This window comes from Marmota flaviventris, chromosome 13 (assembly GCF_047511675.1).
Source record: "Marmota flaviventris isolate mMarFla1 chromosome 13, mMarFla1.hap1, whole genome shotgun sequence".
NCBI classification, from domain to species: Eukaryota; Metazoa; Chordata; class Mammalia; order Rodentia; family Sciuridae; genus Marmota; species Marmota flaviventris.
In genome coordinates, this window is record NC_092510.1 from 91,488,224 (window position 1) to 91,513,809 (window position 25,586).

The 25,586-nt window shown below is 37.5% G+C and overlaps 1 protein-coding gene and 1 long non-coding RNA gene across 4 annotated transcripts in view; one reads left to right on the forward strand and one right to left on the reverse strand.

Annotated features, from left to right (window-relative positions):
* Positions 1-25,586, forward strand: part of LOC114100301 (uncharacterized) — a 111,413-nt gene that overhangs the window by 17,572 nt on the left and 68,255 nt on the right. The window lies entirely within an intron of this gene.
* On the reverse strand, positions 12,957-14,438 carry LOC114093039 (N-acetyllactosaminide alpha-1,3-galactosyltransferase-like 1). The gene is given in 4 exon segments (XM_027935746.1): positions 12,957-13,073; positions 13,075-13,624; positions 14,186-14,323; positions 14,422-14,438. Coding segments are annotated over 4 exon segments (822 nt in total).

Genomic DNA, 25,586 nt, shown 5'->3' on the forward strand with positions numbered 1-25,586 from the left:
AGAGCTGGGGGTGGGTCATTTGTTGGAGGCTAGGGCCCCTACTGACCTGTGTGGTAGGAGCTGGGGCCACTGAGAAGATGCAGTCACTGCCAGAGAAGTGCCTGAGATAAAAGGGTGAAGGGAGCTAGCCGCAGACACCAGCTGAGAGCCTGGGAATAGCAGTCAGCAGAGAAGGGGAAGGGCAAGCGATGAATCTGAGCACAAATGGACTCAGAACACTTGTGGTCTACCCCTGTTTCTCTTTAGTGTTCAACTTCGTCCTTCTACCCATATTTAATATGCTCATACAAATAAGAAGAGAGACTCAAAATCCCATCAATCATTGTAACCAGCTCAGGATCAGGACCGGTAATGCACATTCCTCTCCATTAGGACCAGATATGACTTTCTGTGGCCTGGTGACCTATGACTTAAATTGTTAATTAAATAACCACCAAAGAGAGGAAGACAAAGTAGAAGTCATTAGTTATTATATGCATAACAAAAACAAGTGCTTGTTTCTGTAAAAAGTCAGAAGGTCATGATAGATTTTTGTTACCTTTTTCTTATTATTTCATATTTCTTTTTACAGTTACTAAGACCCAAGTGATTAGGTTTTTTTTTTTTTTTACTTAGTAGTATGACTGTATCAATTAGGAAACATTCAGAACAACAAAGATCACATTTGGTGTTTCAATGGAGAGATTTTAATATTAGAAATTGGGTAAGCCATTTTGGGGAACTGACCCCCCCCCAAAAAAAAAAAAAAAAAAAACAGGACGATGATGATGATGCTAAACCAACAGAGACAGTATCTATAGGAGGAAGCTACCACTCCTAGAGCTGGAAAGGCTAAAAAGTAATTTTGCCAAAAAAGAGGAAACCTGAAGAATCAGCTTCAGCCTCTGAGGAGGGGCCACTGCCAAATATGGCTGTATCTTTGCTTAGCTATGATGATGCCAATCCTAGGGGTACCCCACCCCCTACACAAAAGCTGGGTATTATAATTGGTAGCCACTTGTCAGGAAAGGAACATATCCTCCCCTACTGCCTTGAAAAACTTTTCAGAAGCCAAATAGCAAGGTAGAAATTCTGTTCTCATAGTCCTGGCCCGAGTAGCACAAGAAAAATATTGAGAGTGTGAGTTTGAGCCAAGAGACAGTGCATAATAACTGGGGCAGTGAATTACTTTGCCTACTCAATAGCCTCATGCAACCTTCTACATATATTTGAACTTCCCATGTAGTAATAACAAATTTCCTCAAGAAGATACTATCTTTGGTAGAATATACACTCCCACTCTCCCCCCCCCCCACAAAAGAAAATTCCAGTGTCATTACATGAATCTCCAGGTTATGTTAATTACTCCTCAATTCACTTGAAGTCCCAAAGATGAAATTATAAAGTTAATCACAGCCTTGAGTTCTTAAAATTACAGTGGGAAAGAAGTAAAGTTAATATAAACAAAAATACATAAATATACACATTTACACATATACACTAAGCAATGAATAAAATTATGCTTAGGTGTTAGTCCTTTTATTCTGTCTCATCAGAGGTCCTGTCTTTTCCTGTTTAATTATAGTTTTCCATCATATTTTAATAACAGCAATGAGAATATCAAGAGGTCTCCAAAACATCCCAAGATGCTTTGTACTGAATAGATGCTTATTCTGGGTATGGATTTGCCCTGCTTGCTCATTGTGTTTCTGCCAGTAATACCACATGATCTCTTACTCACTGTCATTAATGTTCCACATAATATTGCCATCCCTTGGCCTCACTGTGTAGCAGCAATCCAATTTTTCTTTAGTGATCAGTCAGTATCAGTCATTCTTTGCCCCTTTGGTTCAGTTGCATAAGGGGTCCAAAATGGCCAAGGAGCTGTTAGAAATTCAAAGAAATCATTCCTCCTTTGGAAATTAAGACCTCTAAACCAACAAATTTAAGTTGTGAAGTTATGAGAAACAGAAATTCTGTGAATAAGTATAACAGTGAGAGAAGCTACTTTCTCTTCCATTCCCAGACCATGGACCCATGTATTCTGGCTATGGGAGAAATGGCACCGTATATTGTTTGATAGTTCAACACATATGTTGGTCTTTTTTTTTTTTTTTCCAGTGCTGGGGATCAATCCTAGGGCCTTACACTTGCTAGGCAAGCTCTTTTCCTCTTATTACCCTAGGCCACATATATTGTTCTTTTAAGATAGAATCTCAAAAAAAAAAAAAAACTTACAAAATGTCCCTTGGCTAATGCTCCAAGTCTTCAGTAGGCCACCCCATTATTGGATCAGGCCAGCTGTCTCTGGGTGATGGGGTGTATGTAAGAATAGTGATTTCTGGGGCTGGGGTTGAGGCTCAGTGGTAGAGTGCTCGCTTAGCATGCGTGAGGCACTGGTTCGATCCTCAGCACCACATAAAAATGAAATAAAGATATTGTGTGTCCACCTTAAACTAAAAAATATTTTTTAAAAAAGAATAGTGAAATCTATAATTTATAAAACATAGTCACAATTCTCTTGTGAGATGATTCCTTGGTCAGAAGCTGTGTTGAGTAGAATATTATGACAGTTAGTGAGGGATCATGTGGTGGTATTGGCAGAAACACAATGAGCAGCAAGGCATATCCATAAACAGAATAGGCATCTATTCAGTAAAAATGGCTTTCCCTTCCATGATGGAAAAGTACACTGTAATCAATCTATCAACATATGGTTGACTTATCCCCTTGAGAAATGGTGCTGTATTGGGTACTGGCAGTTTAGATTCTGCTCTTGGTAATTTGGGCACTCAACAGTGCCAATAGCCAGGTTAGCTCAAATGCAGAAAAGTCTGTGTTTCTGAGTCTGTTTCCATCCCTTCTGCTATAGATACTTTGTACACAGGCCTATTAAACATAGTGTAAGGAAGGATGATGACGGACAGCCACAAGACAAGCTGTCTTGCTCACCCCTATTATTGAGACCTCCTCTGTGGTTGCTATTTATTGGCCAGTGTTCATATTTTGTGCTCATTTCTGAAAGATCATGTATGTATCTCTGCTTTAGACTTCCTTGTTTTCAGTCTTTTAGGCTTGTTTTTTCAAGTTCCTGATTTACTAGAGTATTACTGTCTTTGAATGAGTATACACCTATATCATAGGTCACTTCTCTTTCCTGGCCAAGGGGACTACAAGTTGAACTGCCAGAAGTTCTTCCCTCTGAGAGGATTTTCCTTCACTGTTCCCCTTCAGTGGCATCCCTGAGTGAGTATGCTGGTGTCAGCAGAGTGTGGACACTCTTTTGTAAATTAGGCCCACGGTTTTTATTCTTCCTTCTTCAGCAGGTCATATGAAACCATAAATGTGGGGTGGGAGGGACCACAAGGCAGCAGGAATAGGTTGTGGGGGCCTGAGCTACCTACTTGTTCATGTACTACTGTGTCTTCTGAACTTGCTTGACCCTGAATTTATATATACAATTTCCATTTGATGATAGATTGCTACTGCAAATGCCCAGCCTTGGCACTGTTTTTAATGTCTTGCCCAGATAACTCTTGTTCATAATGGGCAGTATAGGTCATATAATGATTTTGAATTCCACATTAAACATTCAGTTCCTGCCAGGGCATAGTGGTAAGCTATGAGTTCCTTCTCTAAAGAAGAATAATTACCAGCATAAGAAGGCCATGGTTCTCTTTCAAAACCATAGATATTTATTCTTTAATTTTCCTGTAGAGGCTTGCAGAGGAGCCATGCAGCATTCTTAATCACTGACAATTTGGGCATAATTGGATAGACTGTAGTGAGAGTGTGGCTCTTACCACTGCCCTGTCCTACTCCAGAGCCACCTTCTGTTCCAGGCACTATCCAGAAGTAGCAGCCATGGAAATTACTGGGTATAAACAAGTCAGAGATATTCACCTGAATGTGGTGCATTTGTACCTACAATGTCTAAAGAGGCCCAGGACTGGCATGCTATTGATTTTGAACTTGGAAAACAAGGATTTCATAACATTACTTGTCCCTAGCAAACTGGGACAAGTTGGTCACACTAGATGTAACTGTCTGCTTTCTCTTCATATGTGGTTGTACATAGCATAGTACATTTTGTTAGGTAGGAGCTTTTTGGGACTTATATGATGGTAAGAAGGAAGAAGGGTACATGTTCATCCTTCCAGCTAAGGGTGGAATTGAGAGGACTTTTCTTTTTTTCCCTTTTCTTTTCTTTTTCTTCCTTTCCCTTTGTATACAAAGCATCCTCTACTGTAGGCAAAATTCCCTTCCCAAGTAGGTATTTCTATGAGTAGAAGTTACCAGATAGAAGGCATTCTAGAAAATGACAACTACAGAAGCAAAGGTCTATAGGCATGGTGAGTTCTGGGAGCAGCAATTTGTTCAGTATGAGCAGGAAGTAGCATTTGGTGGGAAGTAGCACTCCATATAAGGAGTGGAGAGGTGAGAGAGAAAATTGGAAGGATTGGGTAGGGCTATACTGCAATGAGATTTATGTATCATGCCAAATTATGAACAATATTCTAGGGAGGGGCTCAAGGAATGTAGTTGATGATTTTTTGTAGGGTTATAGTATAATCCAGTTTGTATGAAAGATAATCTGTAACAAAAAGAAGGGAGAATCAGAGATGAGCAATTCTGGGGGTGGGATCATTGTTTAAGATTCCTTAGTAATCTTGAGGTAAAATGATGAGGCCTGAACTAAGTAGGGCAGTGAGAATCTAGAGGAGAAAATGAATTTAAGTGACACATAGGAGGTGAGATTAAAGGACTTGGTAAGTGACTACATGTGGTGTGGGAGAAGAGGACAAGAATTAATATATATGATCAAAGAATTTTATATCTGGGTGGCAAAATCCTGGTTTGAGACTGAGTTAGGTTCAGACAGATCTGGAGCTAATTTAAAGCTACCAGCTGTTTTGGTTTGTTCCAGAGTAAGGGGTTTCTTGGGATATGAGAGTTCCTGCACTGAAACTGGGAAAGTCCCTAGCAAACTGGGACAAGTTGGTCACACTAAAGTAATATGGGTGGGAAGATTAGTGGCAGGAGCTTATTGACATAAGCACTAAGAAACTTTGGATACCAATGACCCAGTAAGAACTTTTAGTGGTCAGAGGGAGTGGTAATTTTACTGCATGGTAGCTGCCATTTAAATCCATTCCCCAATGTATTCAATCTGAGTTTCCAGGGGGAGAGGAGATTAGAAATAAAATACAAAAGAACTGATTCACTAATCTGTAACCCACTCTAACAGATTGTAACCCAGAGGGGATAGATTCTTTCTCAACATAGATCACCTACAGCTCTGGAACTTGAGGGCTTTAGTATACTAAAGTTCAGTTGACTATAGGTTGGGAGAGTTGCAAGGGATGGGGAAAACGGGGAAGAGGGAGAAGGAAGAACTTGGTATCCTGTACTGGCACACGGGAGAATGGAAATTCTTAGAAGAGCAGAATAATATCCAGCTGGGCATGTGGGGCATTAATCAGTGAAAATTGAGTTGTTACAACAAAGGCATGGTTAACTGGCTTCTCCGGAAGCAATTTCATTCATGTGTTGATTAGGGTTACTTTCTTTGTTATGTTGTGCCATCTAGTGTCAATTCTTATGTACTTCTTGTGTCCTAGTTAGAGGATTGAAAGAAGGCAGATGAATTAAGAATCAGGACTGTTTCCAAAATTGTCATTTGTTCGTTTATTCATTCACTTATTCATTTATTCATTTGCTCGTTTGATAAATTTGATTGAATATGAATACCTTCTAGGATATAGAAATGAAAGGATCAAGAAGAACCAGGACAATCTTGGAAAAAGAAGAATGAAGCCAGAAGCCTTTCTGTTTGGTTAAGATACCCCTGGGCATTTATGCCCCCCAGACAGCCCACAACCTTGGTCCTGCCCTCCTTGCCCCTATAGCTTACATTCTAGTGAGGGAAAATAAATAAATAAATGATAAATGTTTAGTACTTTAAATGGTGATAAGTGCTATGATGAAAATAATTAGAGAAGGGGCTCAAGTGGTAGTGTGCTCGCCTAGCATGCGTGAGGCACTGGGTTCGATTCTCAGCACCACATAAAATAAAATATTGTGTCCACCTAAAAAACTAAAAAATTTTTAAAAAAGAAAATAATTAGAGAAAGGGATAGGAAGGAAATAGGTTGGATTGCAATTTTTAAAATGCCAGGCATGCAAGACCTTACTGAGGTTACATGTTTTTTTTTTAACTTTTTATTTTGAAATAATTATATATTTACAAAAATTTACAAAGATAGTTCAGAGAGTTACAGCTAGCCTTCACCCAGTTCCTCCCCAAAGTTGTAACTTGTATAACTATAGTACAGTATCAAAACCAAGAGAGTGGCAATGGTACATAGTGTGTGTTTAGTACCATGCCATTTTATCATGTGAACAAACTCCTGTAATCAAAACCACAACCATGATACAAAATATTCCATCACCACAAAGATATGCCCATGTTTCTGAACACAAGAATATCTTCACAGTCATTCATTCCCCTCATTCCACCATCCTAAAATCTGGCAACAATTAATTTGTTCTCCATCTCTATAATTTTGTTATAATGTTAAAAATGTTATATGGATGAAATCATACACATGTAACCTTTTGAAATCATCTTTTTTTCCCCACTCAGTGTAATGTTTTTATGTTCCATCTGAGTTGTTGCATCGGTAATGTGTTCCTTCTTTTCTTTTTGGTACCAGAGATTTAACACAGGGGTATTTTACCAGAGTGACATCCCAGCCCTTTTTATTTTTTTAAGACAGGGTCACACTAAGTAGCTTAGAGCCTCACTAAAATGCTGAGGCTGGACTTGAACTTGTGACCCTCCTGCCTCAGCCTTCTGAGCTGCTGGGATTATAGGCACGCACCACTGTGCTTGGCAGTTTGTTCCTTTTTATTGCTGAGTGGTGTTCCATGGTGTAGGTATACCACAGTTTAACCATTCACTCATTGAAGTACATTTTGGTTGTTTCCAGTTTCCAGCTATTACCAGTAAAGCTGCCATGAACATTGACATATGGTTTTGGTGTGGACATAGATTTCTCGGGGATAAATACCTAGAGGTGCTTGTGGTACATTTTAGTTTTTAAAAGAAACTGCCAAAAATATTTTTCAAAGTGGCTGTACAGTTTTACTAGCAGTAGAGAGATATTATCTGCATCCTCCCAGAACATGGTATCATTAAAAATTCTTATTATAGTTTTTCCAATAGAACTTGGCTAATTTGAATTTATTTCAGAATTGAAAGATTAATTTCGATTAGAATATCAACCAGCATAATTAACTCTAACAAATAGTGAAGAAAATTACTTGATCATCTCTATGGACACAAAAAAATTGATGAACTTTATCAAATATTCATGATAAAAATTTTCAGTAAGCTAGAGTAAAAAAAAAAATTCAGGCCTAGGGTATAGCTTGATGGTAGAGCACATGCTTAGCATGCATAAGTTCCTGGGTTCAACCACCAGCACTGAAAGACAAAGAAACAAACAGAAAGAATGAAAAAAGAAAAAATTAAGTTCCTTAATATAAAGGGTTAGTACACTGTAGTACCAAGAATAGCCTTTTTAAAAAACAACCTGTGAGAGACATATTAAAAAATGCTCAGTAAAGCAAAGTGGAATTCAAACATATGTTCAAGTTATCCACAGGAAAACAAGAAAAAAGAAACAGAAATAATAAAAAATAGGAGGAAAACAAAATAAAAAGTTAAATCTAAACCCTAACATACAATATCAATAATCAGAGAGTCCAGGATTCCATTATTTGTTCCCTGAACCTTGCTCAAGATTTTCAAAAGCACCACTCATTCCCTTCATGGGCTTTTCTTGAGTAGGAAATGACCCAGGAGAACAGTCATCTCAAGTGCCAGGCTCACCTTTTTTCTGGGCCCTCCTGTCTGGGGAATTCTTCATAGATCTCTTATGCAAATTTAAAGTCAACACTTTCCCCAGCTTTGTAATTTTCCTCAGCCTTACATCATGTTGCCTAGTGCAAATTTTCCAAATTTTGGTGACCTTACCTATCTAATGTTTCCTCTGTTCTTTTAGATACTTAATGAGATTTGGGGAGGACCACAGGATAAAAATGTAAGGATGTACAGAATCATTCCCTTAGCTTACATCTTCTTGGATCCTGGTCTGGGAATTAATTCTACATTGTCTTGTTCACTCTATTATGTTCCCAATTGATAACCATGGTATCTTATTGCTTAACCTAGAGAATGGCAAATTAGGGCCTGTGCATTTTTCACATGGCCGGGCCCATGAGCTACTAAATTAAAAAAAAAAAAAAATCTTAAACTTTTGTTTTCAAATAGTTGTAGATTTACAAAATAATTGTAAAAATGGTACAGGGAATGTATGGTATGTTTGTCACAATTATTGAACCAACATTGACACATTATTAGCTAATGCCTCTACTTAATTACATTTCCTTAGCTTTTATGTAATGTCTTTTCTGTTCTGGTATATCACATTACATTTAGTTTCTTTAGGCTCCTCTTAGCTGTGACAATTTCTCAAACTTTCCTTGACAGTTTTTAGGAATATCAATTACTGCACAATTTTACTTGTCTGCAGATGTCCCTTAATTGGACTTGTCTGATGTGCTCATCACAATTAGACCAACATTGTGGGTTTTGTGGGAGGAAGACCACAGAGGTAAGTTGCCTGTGATACACAACAAAGTATTACAACCTGGGTGACTTGAAACAACAAGAACTTATCGTTCTTCACAGTTCTGGAGCTAGAAGTCCAAAATCAAGGTGTAAGCAGGATCAGTTCCTTTGGAAGTCTGAGAGGAAGAATCTGTGTCATTACCTCTCCCTAGCTTCTGGTGATGGTCAGTAATCCTGTAGACACATCACTCTGATCTCTGCCTCTGTATTCATATGGCCATCTTCTTTGTGTGTCTGTGTCAAAATTGGCCTCATCTTTTGAGGATATAAGCCATATTGGATTAAGACCCACCCTAATGACCTTGTCTTAACTAACAATACCTGCAAAGACCCTATTTCCAAATAAGGACACAATTATAAGACTGAGGCTTAGGACTTGAATACATATTTTTGAGACATAATTAAACTCTAACAGTACCATTATCATTACAGCATATGAAGGATATCTGCTATCAACATGGTTTATCACTATTGACACCTTGATAATTTGGCCAAGTTAGATTTTTATCAAATTTCTCCACTGCAAAATTACTTTTCTTTTTCTCCACTTCTCTATTGTTTTTATCTTTGGAAGGAAGTCACTATGTATAGCCCATAATTTATTAATTGATTTTGGAGTTGATTTGGGGGAGCTATTCTCCATCTCCTTGAAGACAGATTATCTGAATAAATTACTCAGAATTCTTTTGTAATTATTCACTTTTTTCGGATATGTATGGACTCACGTATATTTGTTTAAGACTTTGGGTTAGAATCCAATACTATATTATTTATTTTATTGTTCAAATTGCCCCACTGGAAGCTCTTTCAATTGACTTCTGTGTCCCTTGAACATGTTTCCATCATTGTGATTCCTTTCTCTTTCCCTTTTCTTTTTCCTTCCTTCTTTCTCTTTTTCCTTTCCTGGAGATTGAACCCAGAGCCTCCCATATGCTAGGTAAGTGTTCTACTTTTGAGCCACATCCCAGCTCCCATCATTGTGTTCTTTTTGTTCTTTCTTAGTTTCTGGCACTAGAACATATTTCAGGCTTATCTTGTATAGTCCCCATGAATTCTCTGGAATCAGCCATTTCTCCAAGGAACCCCTGGTTCTTTTTATTAAAGTATTAGAAACCAAGATGTAGGTGTGAGATCTACTTGTTGCTACTGCAGTGTCATTGTTTCTAAGTCCCTCTCAGCTAACATAACAAGGAAATATGTGTGTTTCTACTAATTTCTGTACAAACACATATTTATGAGTATTTCTACAAAATTCATTCATATCTATATTAAGCTAAACATGAGTTCATATGATGTCTTCAATTTTCATGGAAATCATGGACATCATTCTGGCCTCCTCTTGCTTGTCTGTAACTTTACATTGTAACAGGGAAACATCTTGCTCCCACCATCTACCATCCATTTGCTTAACTGTTCAATTTTGGTATGTCTTTGTGGTATGACCTGAGAATTATTGATCCATACCCCCATGAGAAACAATTTTACCAACTAGAGTCCAGTTTTTATGTGTAGTTCTTTTGTCTTTAGACTTATGGTTTCCACTTATTTCCAAAGTTTCAAAGTTAGGTTAACATGTTTTCTATTCAACCTGTTCAGTGAGGTTATTTCCTACATTTGTAATATAGTTAGATTCTTTTATCAGTGTTCATATATCATCCTGGGATCTTCTGACCACTTACATGATTTCAAAGAAAATTACGTGCATAAAGGTCCATTCAGTGCTGTGAACACGTGCACAATGACATGGATCCATCATTAGAGCATCACACAGAATAATTTCACTATCCCCCCAAATCCCTTGTGCTTCACTTATTTAAACTTCCCTTCCTCAAACCCCTGGCAATCACTGATCTGTCTATTCTCTACAGTTTTGCCTTTCCCAAATGTCATATAAATGAAATCATGATGGTTAATTCTGTGTGTCAACTTGAGTGGGTTAAAAGATGCCCAGATAGCTGCTAAAACACCATTTTGGGGTATGTCTGTGAAGGTGTTTCTGGAGAAAATTAGCATTTTAATTAGTAGATTGAATAAAGAAGAACTGTGTACACACATATGTGTATGTGTGTTTATATATATTTTTTCCTTTGTATTGTCTGTTTTATTGCAGAACACTGACTAATACAGTAGTTAGTTCCTGGCTTACTTTTTGGGGTGTGTTTCCAATGGAAATATAGTTTCAGAACCAATACAGAGAGATTCTGGTTTGCTCTGTTCACCTGGTACTGCTGAGACTCCTGCTTGATCCTGCTGGTCCTACTTTCATGAGTGGAGTACAGTTTTTCAGGCCTGTTCCTGCTAGGTGGGGTGTGGGAGCATTCTGGGCCTTGGGGCAGCGAGTGCTTCTCTGAGCCTGCCCTCTGGACTGCTTGTTTTCTGCTGGTGTTGCTTGAGGGGTGGAAGGGGCTTTCCTGGGCTCTTCAGTACTGCTAGGTGGTAGGAAGAGGATGCTGGGCCTATACAGCAGAGAGTGTTTCCCATGGCCTGTTCTCCAGGTCACCTGGTGCTGATGGCTTTTTCCTCAGTTTCTACTGTTGCCCCTCAGAAAGTGAAGCATCCTCCTGGGCTGAGGAGGGTTAAGAAACATTGGGCATGGGTCACTGTGTAGGTTAGGAACCTGGACAAGGCTTAACTGGATCTTCTCTCACAAGGCAGAAATCAGAGTGTTAGATGACAATGAGGTCTCATTTGAAGACTTGACTGGGAAAAGATTTGCTTTCAAGCTCAGTTATGTGGTTGTTAGTAGTAGTCAATTTTTGAGGGTTGTTGGACTGAGGACCTCAGTTTCTTTCTGGCTGTCAGCTGGAGGTTACCCTCAGTTCCTTGCTATGAGGGCCTTTTCAACATGGAAACTAACTACCTCCAGGGCAGCAAGAAAGTCTGCTAGTAAGATGGAAGTCACAATCTTCCCCAACCCAGTCATGAAAGTGACATCTCTTAATTTATTGGGTGGAAGCAACTCACTATGTTCAGCTCATACTCAAAGGTAAGGAGCAAGGCAGCCATATTATGCAAGAAGATGAATGCTAGAACTGGCTCATTTGGGGTCCTCTTAGATCTGCCTGCCACAGTCGTCATCAATATTCTTTACAATTTTAATGTTTTATAGCTAATAATACTTAGCTTAACTTACTAAGTTTCAGTTTTTCTCCCATAAAAGGGACAAAAATAATGACTTACTTTGGTTTTAGAGCCTCTAGTTTTTCTAACTCTCCTATGTCTCACTAAACTTATGAAATTATTTATGACATAATTGTGATGACTATATGTTCTTACAGAGTGACTGCTTCCTTTCCTGAGTCACTATTGCATTCTATCTATAGCTTCCTGTGATTTTTTTAGCACTTTTAAACTTGCAAAAGAAACACTAATAGTCTTATCACCCAGAGGATAAATTATTTTTTAACATTTTCCTATCTATCCCTAACTGCACTCAGAAGAGTACTTTTACCTTAGAGTTCAGTAAATGTCTACTTAAACAATAACACTCCTGTAGCATTAAGAAATATGAACTCAAGATCTCTCTTTATAACAATAAAAGTAAGATATTTATTTGGAAGGATATCGGTTTTTGTTTGCTCTTTCCTTTTTCTGGTACAGGGGATTGGATCCAGGGGTGCTCTAACACTGGGCTACAGCCCCCATTCTTTTTATTTTATTTTTTTTTATTTTGAGACAGAATCTTGTTAAGTTGTCCAGACTGGCCTTAAACTTGCAATCTTCCTACCCTAGCCTCTGGAGTAGCTAGGATTACAGGTGTTTGCCACCAAGTCCATCCTAGAAAAATATCTTTAATTTGCCTAAATTCAGTCAGATGTTAGACTGATTGAATACTGATTGAGGTTATTAATCACAAGCAATGTATATCACAATGCTGAAAAATATCGTAAATATCTGATGTACAAGTTTTTGAATAATAATTTTTTCCTTACACATTTATTTTGATGTTGTATATATATAAATATGTATAATTTCCTCCTGAACTAGGGCCTATGTTTCTTCATAAAAATCACTGTATACCTCCAAAGGTATTTCCACATTATTTGTAATACACATATAATAACATTATATAAATAATAATTTCACATGAAAATATCTTCTGTTTATTCTTTATCCAACCTAGGTAGAATTAAACAATGCAAAATTGGAAGGAGAAAAGTAATTTATTTTGGAAGGTTGTACATTTTTCTGAGTTTCTGAAAAACTCAAAAATTTCACAAGTTATATAATTGAGGAATTGTTGTGATTCCTTTATTAATCCAGAAGCCTAATATAACTATCAAGTCATTTCTGACTGCCATACTATTTTAACATGTTTTATTTGTGGAGGAGTTTTAAATTTTGGATCCCAATTGTATTCTGGTGATAACAGTTTAGTGGGTTTATTGACAAAAAAAATATTTGTTTAGGTAGCTTTCATACATGCAGTTAAGTTCTTTTGTGGTGTCTTGCACAAATCCTTTTAGATATTGTCTAATGAAGTTTAAAATCATACGTGGTGTTCCACCAAAAATAGCACGATGGTAATAGAAATCTCCTTGTCCGAAGGGAATGAAAGCTGTTGATTTAGTTCTTCTCTCATAAGGATACTCTCTAGTATTTTTAAAATACCACCATGCATGGAGTTGAGCTACTGATTTGCCCAGAGATTCTACTCCAAAGTCACTCTTAAAGATCTGGTTTATAGTCATAAGGAAGAAAAAGTTGACTTCACGCTGGATGCTGTCTATGAGATACACACTCAAAGTCTTCATGTATATGAAGTCACTGTCTGCCAATGATCCTTCTTCAATTAGAAGCAATATTTTATACGTTCTGAAAGTACCTAACTCCACTAGAGGTATTCTTTTGGTGTTATCAGTGAAGATGTAGAAGATAACATTGTAGCCAACCATAAAGTGCTTATTAGCAGATTCTAGGAACTGTTCCAGGTATAGATTTGTAAATCTATGAAACATGAAAAAAGGGATTGTTTTGCTACAATTCATCAGGAGAATATATGTCACTTAGCATGCTAACGTTTGCATCAAGGATGGTAACAAAGGTAAGGGTAAAGAGGCTGGGTCTACAACTTCAACTATATTTGTTAGTGAAAAAGACCTCAAGTATATGTATGAAGACACGAATGGTGTGGCTCTACTTTATGTACAATAAGAGACATGAAAAATTATGTTCTATATGTGTACTATGAATTTAAATGCATTCTGCTGTCATATATAACAAATTAGAAGAAATAAATAAATTAATTTTTTTTAAAAAAGAATGGGAACATGAGAAAAGCCATAAAGTTTATTGTGAAGAAAGAGAGTTAAATGGATATTAATGAAAAGATTTAGAAGTAGCATTAAGGACTCAATTAGGCTTGAGAAAATAACCACTATACAGTTAGACAGACAGCCAGAAATAATGATCAGGGTTAATCATGAGTAGTTCTTTGCATATAGAAAGACCATGCATGTTCATCCATATTTTTCCAAAATAAAAAGGACAAATATTAGTATCACCTACTTTCTAGTAGCAAGTGTAGCCAAGCCTATGGTAATGTTCAGCCTTTTGTAATATTTTTCCAGGACCTGTCTATTGTAAGTTTCTTGCCATATGATTGGAGCATGCCAGTCAGTTATTGTTATAACATCAGAACGTTTTCTGTGAAACAGAGAACAAATCAAGCAATGTCACTTTTTTTTTTTAATGAGAGTAGAAGTTGTCTAAGTGGTAATAGCTAGAGGTTATGGAGCACTTACTGAATGCCACGCACCATGTTTAAGTGCTTATATAACAGTGAATCCTTTCAATGTCCTGTTATTATTATTAAATGCTGTTATTATCATTATTTTCATATGAGGAAACATGGGTTCAGATTAATTGAATAATTTGCTTAGTACCAAACAGCTAATAAATGTCAAAGTCAGTATTTGAGATCCAGCCAGTCTAGCTTCAGAGTCTGTGCTTTGGTTGTTCTCCCATACTGCCTTTTGAGCTCAAGGGTTATTTTCTTCAAGCTCTAACTACATCTTAATTTTAGGAAGTCCAGCATCTGAACATTTCTGTGATTATTTTCTCAAGCGAACAGTACCAATGTCTCCTTATGTATTCTTGTTTTTTTCTTCATTGTCCTTTTTCTTTTTTTCTCTCTTCTTTTCTTGGAAGATCTAGAATACTCCCTTTTCATCTTTTCCCTAATGTTTTAGACCCATATATGCAACCTGGAAGAAAATGAAGTTAGTCCAAAAAGGTAGAAAAACATGAGGTTTACTTTTTTTTTTTTTTTTTAATGGTGCTGGGGATTGAACCCAGGGCCTTGTGCATGCTATGCAAGCACTCTGCCAACTGAGCTATATCCCCAACCCCAAGGTTTACTTCTAATGATAACAAAATGATGGAAGAAACAGCAGTACTAATAAATAATTTGAATGGAGGAGAGTATTAAACTATTAAAGCAAATTAAGACATATATTTTGGAAGGAATTGAATACAAAGTCATTTTGATATTGGGGACTGCAAGCTTTAATTACTAATATAGATCTAGACAGGGTAGGTTTGGCAACCCTTACTAGTTATTAATAATGGTTATTATAATCTGTAATAACAAATCCTTCAAAGTTCCCTCTCTTACTATTTTAGAGATTCTTTAATTTATATATTTAGCAATACTAGGATTGGGCCCAGGGGTGCTATAATTCTGAGCTATATTTCCAGTCTTTTTTTTTAAAAAAAATTTAGTTGTAAATGTACAAAATACCTTTATTTTTATGTGGTGCTGAGAATCAAACCCAGTGCCTCACATGTGTGAGGTGAGCATTGTGCCACTGAGCTACAACCCCACCCCTCCAGTCTTTTTCATTTTTTAATTTGAGACAGGGTCTTATTCAGTTTTCCAGGTTGGCCTTGAATATGTGATCCTCCTGCCTCAGCTGCCTCCTGCAACACCATGACCAGTTTATACAATAATTTAAAAAGTCCTCTATACTTACAGCTTATAGACACACATTTCTCCTTAAACTACAATCTAAAATTTTGTCTAAAACCATCCAGATTTATCCTTGTCAAAATGATGGCAGTTATAAATTAGCATGCTAATTTATAAAAATATAAATGTGAAAAAAAAATCTATTTGAAAGGATTATAACACTTTGAGAATTATTCCTCTTTTCTAAATGAATCAGATTTAAGGTTTGCTGCCAGATTGAAAAAAAATATTTCTGAAAGTAGGAGGCAATTAAAAATCTGGGCTAATAAATTGTTTAATTAAAGACAAAACAGAAGAGGAAGTAGGAGAAGAAACATGAGTCATTATATTTGTAATTTAGATTTGAAGCTCTTCACCTGGGAGGTAAATGCTGGCCAGAGGGCATCCTGTACAAAAAGGACTCTCAGTAGTCTGGTGACAAGATGTCAGCATCTTCCCTAGATGTCCTTATTGCTGGTTTAATGAGCCTCTATACAAACTGGCCTCAGCTACAGGAATGGAGATTACACATGGGCTCAATAACATGGACATCTTACTAAGGTTGTGCTATAACCAGTGCTGAGCACCCAATCTGCCACAGCAAGGGCTGACTCAGAGCCCACAGAATGATTCTGTTTCCCAGGGGAACCACCCAGCCATCTGATAGCTGTTTGACTACATTAGACGGCATCACAAAGGGGATATCACCTTTTTCTCTGGGAAAATACTTTTATTTTCTGGTATGGATTTGCTTTGTCTACAAATCTGCCAGCTTCATTGACTTGCATAATATCTTATTCATTTTCATGGTATTACACAGTTGCCTCACCCACATGTTTTATGGTAAGAAAAGTGTGGCAGTTGGCTCACTTCCATAATGTTCTCTGGTCTCCTACGTGCATTCCTTTTTAGAAGCAGCTGGCCTGGTAAAAAGTGGAATGATGAGTAGAAATCTCCATTTCAGTATTAGTTGAGAGATAATTCTCGGAAAGGTCGAAGTACTTAATGTCTGTAAGATGCCATCCACACTTTGAATCAACAACTGATATGAAATACTTTTTCTTCCAAAGCTACAATATATAGTCTATAAAGTAAGGTGGATTTGGGAATGCTCTTGCTCATGGTTACACCTAGTAACTCACTTATGGAATGTTTAGTTACCATTGTTATGACCTTGTGTTCTGTAGGTTCAGAGTTCTTAGTTCTCAGGGGAGGAAGAGCTCCTTTAGGGAATAAAGTCATGGTTCCATAAAGCTAATAAACAGTCATTTGAGGTTTCTCATGATATTGAGCCAATAGGCAGCCATAGCATTACTGTGCTGGCTGTGGCAACCGATTCTCATCCCCAAGGAGATACTGAGTTGCTTTTTACACAGTGATGGCAAGGAGGGCTGCATATAGAACCCAAAGAATTATCTGGGGTGCCCCTTAATACTCCCAATTCCAGTAATAAAGGAGTATTAATAAAGGGAAGTTGTGGCATCTTGATAAGGTGTGATCACTAGGGGATCCTAATCTTCAGGAATGGAGGTTTGGGTCACCCTATCAGAACTGTGGCCATCAAAGATATTAGCATGGTTAAGGAAACCATGAAACTGATTATCATCTACCTCCTTTTATTGTCACTCTCCTGAACAGCTACAGAAGCAGTGATTTATTATGTTCATTATTTTCTCCCTTTTCCCTGTTACCATGTATGAAGAGTACTAGAGGTGGCTAATGTTACAATTTAAATTCAGATGGGAATGTGACTGAATTGTCATCACCTCCTGATGATAGAGTAGCTGATAGGACTTTGTGTTTCTCTTATTTGGGAGACATAAGCTTCTTCATCCAAATGAAGGTGGAGAAATTCTGCTGAGTGGCAGAAGGCCTGGATTATGCTAGTTATTCTCCATTTACCTTCTCCTTATCCATTTTTACTCCTTCTCTGCCTGGCTGTATGCTCTGGGTGCAGATTTGTCACCCACAGTCTCTTTAAATAGGGTTTCCAGTGGGTTCTGATAATGAGAAGCACGAGTATAAGGTTAGAGGGCAAGAAGAGAAGCTGGGCTATCTGATTTCTTTCTCTCTCTCCAGGTTTATTGAGACTTAGAAAGTGGCTGTGTCCTTCTGTCTTCAGCTTCTACTTGGATGTTCTTCTTTCATGGTTCTAGCAAACTCCAGTCTCTGTCAACATCATTTCTGCTCTTGCCCCTTTAGAGCTGGGAGTGGTCACAGCTTCCTGCTGTTGCAAGCCTTTGGATGCTTCTTATGTCCCTTTGGGGTCTCTAAAAATCTCTACAATCCCATCATTAAAGTTACTGTATCTCAGTTTCTCTTATACCCTGACAGATTTAGTATCTGAGGCAGTTTTAACGCACTGAATAAGGCCTAAGCAGATGATGTTCAGCAGGGCAAAAGGTGACCTAACCACAAAGTATAATATTTGCAATGACAATTTCCAGAAAGAAGGTATACAAATAAAATGTTAAAAGTTTCTAGTATTATGGAGTATCATAGCTGTGATAAAGAAAAGGCATAGCAGTAAGGAGGGACGATATATATATATGGCCTAAGATAGCAGACACATTACTTGTAGAGAATAAGTATTTAAATGAATTTGAAATTTCAGTGCTAGACAGTATCAGTAAAATTTGATAAGATGTGATAGATACATGGGCTGGGGATATAGTTCTGTTGGTAGAGTTTTTACCTTGCATGCATAAAACCCTGAGTTCTAATTCCTAGCACCACATTAAAAAAAAATCTGTCCCTGGGGTGGACTCAGCAACACATTGAAAGCAATAAATGAAGAAAAAAATTAAAAAAAATAAATGATACATGATAATAGTATGGGAGAGTATAATTTTTTCAAAAAGTATATTTGAACAGAAATAGTAGCAATTCCTCTTGTAAGCCAACATTATATTGACTTATATTTCGAAACAGGAAACTGAAATCTAAAAGGAGAGAGAAACAGAAGTGATATAGTAGATATATACTATAAACTGATAGAACAGTGCTAGAACATTTTCAAGGTGTATATTACCCACGTTTACTCTTGTTCCATTAGTATAGTTTCTCCATTTCCTGCCTTTCTGGCTGAATTGTCATATTAGTAGCCTAGTTTGTGCCTTTCAATTTCTTTCTTCATACTTATGTAATTTTACAAATAACATGTGTATAATATATACATATACAGAGATACATATATCCATCCAGGCTTTTAAATTTTGTTTATTTTACGGTAGAGATAATGCATACTTTTCTGCATCTTGCTTTCTTCACTCAGTACTACCTTGTGGAAATCCCTCCAAGTATTCTGAAATAGTTCTCACCAGTTACTCTTTATTTTGTTTTATTTTTGTGGTACTATGGATTAAACCCAGGGCCCCTCACATTCTAGGCAAACATTTTACCACTGAGCTACATCCCCAACCATTCCAATTCCTTCTTAAAGACTATAATTTTGGGGGGGCTGGGGATGTGGCTCAAGTGGTAGTGTGCTAACCTGGTATGCGTGTGGCCCGGGTTCGATCCTCAGCACCACATACAAACAAAGATGTTGTGTCTGCCGAAAACTAAAAAATAAATATTAAAAAAATATTCTCTCTCTCTCTCTCTCTCTCTCTTTAAAAAAAAAAAGACTAATTTTTCACATTTCCAACAGTATTTTTCCTACATGTTTAGGTTCTAGGTTTTAAAATTTTTGCTTTGATGAGTATAAATAATAGCTCATTCTTGCATTATTTTACATTTTTCTGATTTCTAGTGAATTTGAGCATTTTTTCATAAGCTTATTGGCCATCTCAATTTGCTGTATTGAGTTTCATGTTTCTCTCTTTTTTCTCGGTGATTTATTAAAAGAGTTTCTTATATTTAGATAATTACACTGTCATTTGCATTACAAATAACTTTCCCCCAGTGGTTTTCTTATCTACTTAATTTTGTGGGTTTTTTTTTTTTTTTTGGTACTGGGGATTGAACTCAGGGGCACTCGACCACTGAGCTACATCCCCAGCCCTATTTTGTATTTTATTTAGAGACAGGGTCTCACTGACTTACTTTGCACCTCGCTTTTGCTGAGGCTGGCTTTGAACTTGCAATCCTCCTGCCTCAGCCTCCTGAGCCACTGTGGGTTTTGTTTGTTTGTTTTTTTAACCCAAATACAATTTAAAAACTTTTGTATGGTCAAATATTTCTTTTTAAAGAGCGACTAGTCCACTCAACATGGCGGCGGGCGAGGAGGCAGCGCTTTCAGTACCTCCTCAGCCACACGGACAGAGAGACACATCAGAATGTTCAGATTATGCCTGCTGAGAAACTCCCAGCAAAATTCCGCTGAAGTGAGACCTAGACGAGGAGTTTGGAATTATTGGAGGTGACAGCTTGCCCTGGAGAGGTGAATCTCGGCCACCCTGCACGCAGAGGTGCGGACCGCCGCTGTATGGCAACCAGCGCAGAAGGAGGCGTTTCAGCACTGCCGGATACCGTGTGCAGTGTAGAGACCCTTTGAAGAGGTTGCTAACCAAGCCTTCGTGAAACAGCGGACCAACAACTGAAACGAAGACTGGGACAGACCAGAGACAGGCCAGACCCAGCCCTCCCATTGGACATTCTGGCAAGGAGTCTGGGGCCCACCATAGTAGAGAACTGATGTCACCAGAGTTCGGTGGTCGGGATCCCTTCCCAGTGGAATCATCTTTAGCAGGTGTGTGACTCCCATCCCCACCAGATGCATATAGTTGGGAACCTCAAAAATCTCGCCCCAGAGCTCCGTGGGCATGACGGTAGGGGCCGAGGGAAGCAGAGGGGACTCCCGACCCCCAACTCCCCCTACCACCAGCAGCAACACCCAAGGCCTTAACCGGCAGCACCTGGGGACGTGGCCACCAAAGGAGTCCAGGCAATTTAAGCTGACGGTTCCCAGATCACCCTCTCCACAACCTTGGGGTCTGGGTGAAAAGCAAACAGAGAGAGTGCTCAGTCATTGGGGAAATAGGGCACTCAGGGGGCTGCAAGTGTAACTAGATCTGTGGAGATCACCTCCAGTGAGCGGGGCCTGGCTGGCTGGCAGGAGGAAGGGGAGGAGGGGCCAGAGAAGAGAAACTGCTCTGGACTAACAGGATTGGAGAGACGCCCAGTAGGGGATGAGGAGCCGCCTTACAGGGATTGCTGCAGGCACATAGAGGGCAGAAGCTTGGCTCGGAGGATACAGCCCCACCTACTGGAAGAGAAGAAAATAGAACTCTAAGACTTCATTTATCATTTTTTTTCTCTTTTTCTTTTTTCTTTTTTTTCCCTTTTCAATTTTTATTGTTCTTTCCATTCTCCTCTATTCTACCTATTTTTCTCTCCCTCTTTTTCTTTAAGGAATTATTCCTTCCCCTTCCCCCTAACGTTTACCCCAAGCATTACGACTTTCATTACGGGTAATTTTCTAAATGCAAATAGGTAAATGTTCCGAGGCTGTCTATAGGGTTCCTAAGTACCTAGCTACTACCAAATACCCTGATCCTTTCGCCTGTTAATATCCCCCTTCAGTAGAGCAATCTTCCAAGTTGCCAAAACATACTAACCTTCATACCATCATATCACCCAACCTAAACATAAAGTCCTAAGACCAAACAACAGATCACTATATGCCTACAGAATCCATAGGCCTTTTATGAAATGAATGAATCAACTTTAAATTACAATAAAGCCCAACAGCTCTAGACATAGTCTCCCACCACAAAGGAGAGACCACAGAGATATACAAAACCAAAACAAATTTATAGGAGAAAACAGAAGCACAGCAGTTAAACAGAGTTGGAAAGTAACGTGAACACCATGAAAAAACAAGGGAAAAAAGGATTACAAACAATGCAGGACAACTTAAATTTACAGGAGAACCTAGAGGCATCAGAAAAATGGACAGAGAAAGAACTCAAGGCATACCTGACTCAGATGGAATGGAATCTTAGAGAAGTCATTAGACAGCAAGTACAAACAATGAAAGAATACTTTGAAAATGAATTACATAAGCAGATTCAAGAAGCAAAAAATCAACTCTACCAGGAGTTAGAGATTTAAAAAAAAATCAAACAGTAATCCTAGAAATGCAGGAAACCATAAACCAAATGAAAAACTCAAATGAGAATATTAGAAGTAGACTAGATAAAATAGAAGTCAGAACATCAGATAATGAAGACAAAGTTTATCAACTCAAAAAGAGTATAGTCAACGCAGAAAGGCTGGTAAGAAACCACGAGCAAAACATCCAAGAGATATGGGATGTCATAAAAAAAAAAAAAAAAAAAACTTAAGTCATTGGGATAGAGGAAGGTATAGAGGTCCAAACCAAAGGAATGAGCAATCTGTTGAATGAAATAATTTTAGAAAACTTTCCAGACATGAAAGAGGGAATGGATTGCCAAATTCTAGAAGCCTACAGGACCCCAAACATACAAAACCATAATAGACCAACTCCAAGACACATTATTATGAAGATATCCAACATACAGAACAAGGAGAGGATATTAAAAGCTACAAGAGAATGGAGGCAGATTACATTCAGGGGTAAACCAATTAGGTTGACAGCTGATTTTTCATCACAGACGTTGAAAGCGAGAAGATCCTGGAGCAATGTATTTCAAACGCTGAAAAATAATGGATTCCAACCAAGAATACTGTATCCAGCAAAATTAAGCTTCAGGTTTGACAATGAAATTAAAATTTTTCACGATAAACAAAAGTTAAAAGAATTCGCAGCCAGAAAACCAGCACTGCAAAGCATTTTGAGCAAAACACTACAAGAAGAGGAAATGAAAAACAGCACCCAAAACTAACAGTGGGAGGTAACTCAGTAAAGGGGGGGGGGGAATAATCAAAGAGGAAAAACAAGCCAAATTAAAATAAATAAATAAATAAACATGTGGAAGTACAAACAATATATCAATAGTAACCCTAAACGTTAAAGGCTTAAACTCACCAATCAAGTGACATAGGCTAGTAACTTGGATTAAAAAAACAGATCCAACAATATGCTGCCTTCAGGAGACTCATTTGATAGGAAAAGACATACACAGGCTGAAGGTGAAAGGTTGGGAAAAATCATATCACTCACATGGTCCTTGGAAGCAAGCAGGAGTGGCCATACTCATATCGAATAAAATCAACTTCAAACCTAAGTTAATCAAAAAGGATAAAAAAGTACACTATATACTGTTAAAAGGAACCATTCACCAACAAGACATAACAATTATCAATATGTATGCACCAAATAATGGTGCTGCAACGTTCATAAAACAAACTCTCCTCAAGTTCAAGAATCAAATAGACCACAACACAATAATTATAGGTGACTTCAACACACCATTCTCACCATTGGACAGATCCTCCAAACAAAAGTTGAATAAAGAAACTATAGAACTAAATAACACAATCAATAACCTAGACTTAACCGACATATATAGAATATATCAACCATCATCAAGTGGATATACATTTTTCTCAGAAGCACATGGATCCTTCTGAAAGATAGACCATATATTAACCATATTTACCCTTAGTAAATATAAAGGGGTGGAGATAATACCATGCATCTTATCTGATCAATGGAATGAAACTGGAAATCAATAATAAAAGAAGGAAGGAAAAATCCTGCATCACCTGGAAAATGAACAATATGTTACTGAATGATCAAAGGGTTACAGAAGACATAAAGGAGGAAATCAAAAAATTCTTAGAGATAAATGAAAATACAGACACAACATATCGGAATCTATGGGACACAATGAAAAGCAGTTTTAAGAGGGAAATTCATTGCCTGGAGTTCATTCCTCAAAAAAAGAAAAAACCAACAAGTAAATGAGCTCACACTTCATCTCAAAACCCTAGAAAAGGAAGAGCAAAACAACAGCAAATGTAGCAGAAGGCAAGAAATAATTTAAATCAGAGCGGAAATCAATGAAATTGAAACAAAAGAAATCATTGAAAAAATTGACAAAACTAAAAGTTGGTTCTTCGAAAAAATAAATAAGACCGACAGACCCTTAGCCATGCTAATGAAGAGAAGAAGAGAGAGAACTCAAATTACTAACATACAGGATGAAAAAGGCAATATCACAACAGACACTACAGAAATACAGAAGATAATTAGAAATTATTTTGAAACCCTATATTCCAATAAAATAGAAGATAGTGAAGATATCGACAAATTTCTTAAGTCATATGATTTGCCCAGATTGAGTCAGGAAGATACACACAATTTAAACAGACCAATAACAAAGGAGAAAATAGAAGAAGCCATCAAAAGACTACCAACCAAGAAAAGCCCTGGACCAGATGGGTATACAGCGGAGTTCTACAAAACCTTATAGAAGAATTAATACCAATACTTTTCAAGTTATTTCAGGAAATAGAAAAAGAAGGAGCTCTTCCAAATTCATTCTATGAGGCCAACATCACCCTGATCCCGAAACCAGACAAAGACACTTCAAAGAAAGAAAACTACAGACCAATATCTCTAATGAACCTAGATGCAAAAATCCTCAATAAAATTCTGGCGAAATGGATACAAAAACATATCAAAAAAATTGTGCACCATGATCAAGTAGGATTCATCCCTGGGATGCAAAGCTGGTTCAATATACAGAAATCAATAAATGTTATTCACCACATCAATAGATTTAAAGATAAGAACCATACGATCATCTCGATAGATGCAGAAAAAGCATTCGACAAAGTACAGCATCCCTTTATGTTCAAAACACTAGAAAAACTATGGATAACAGGAACTTACCTCAACATTGTAAAAGCTATCTATGCTAAGCCTCAGGCTAGCATCATTCTAAATGGAGAAAAACTGAAGGCATTCCCTCTAAAATCTGGAACAAGACAGGGATGCTCTCTCTCACCACTTCTATTCAATATAGTTCTCGAAATACTGGCCAGAGCAATTAGAATGATGAAAGAAATTAAAGGCACAAAAATAGGAAAAGAAGAACTTAAATTATCACTATTTGCGGAGGACATGATTCTATACCTAGCAGACCCAAAAGGGTCTACAAAGAAACTACTAGAACTAATAAACGAATTCAGCAAAGTGGCAGGATATAAAATCAACATGCATAAATCAAAGGCATTCCTGTATAGTAGCGACAAATCTTCTGAAATGGAAATGAGGACAACCACCCCATTCACAATATCCTCAAAGAAAATAAAATACTTGGGAATCAACCTAACAAAAGAGGTGAAAGATTTATACAATGAAAACTACAGAACCCTAAAGAGAGAAATAGAAGAAGATCTTAGAAGATGGAAAAATATACCCTGTTCATGGATAAGCAGAACTAACATCATCAAAATGGCGATATTACCAAAAGTTCTCTATAGGTTTAATGCAATGCCAATCAAAATCCCAACAGCATGTCTTGTAGAAATAGATAAAGCAATCATGAAATTCATATGGAAAAATAAAAGACCCAGAATAGCAAAAGCAATTCTAAGCAGGAAGAGTGAATCTGGAGGTATAGTGATACCAGACTTCAAACTATACTACAGAGCAATAGTAACAAAAACAGCATGGTACTGGTACCAAAACAGGAGGGTGGACCAATGGTACAGAATAGAGAACACAGAGACCAATCCACAAAATTACAACTATCTTATTTTTGACAAAGGGGCTAAAAGCATGCAATGGAGGAAGGATAGCATCTTCAACAAATGTTGCTGGGAAAACTGGAAATCCATATGCAACAAAATGAATCTGAATCCCTTTCTCTTGCCATGCATAAAAGTTAACTCAAAATGGATCAAGGAATTTGATATCAAAACAGAGTCTCTGCATCTGATAGAAGAAAAAGTTGGCTCCAATCTACACACTGTGGGGTCAGGCTCCAAATCCCTTAATAGGACACCCATAGCACAAGAGTTAAAACAAGAATCAACAAATGGGACTTACTCAAACTAAAAAGATTTTTCTCAGCAAGAGAA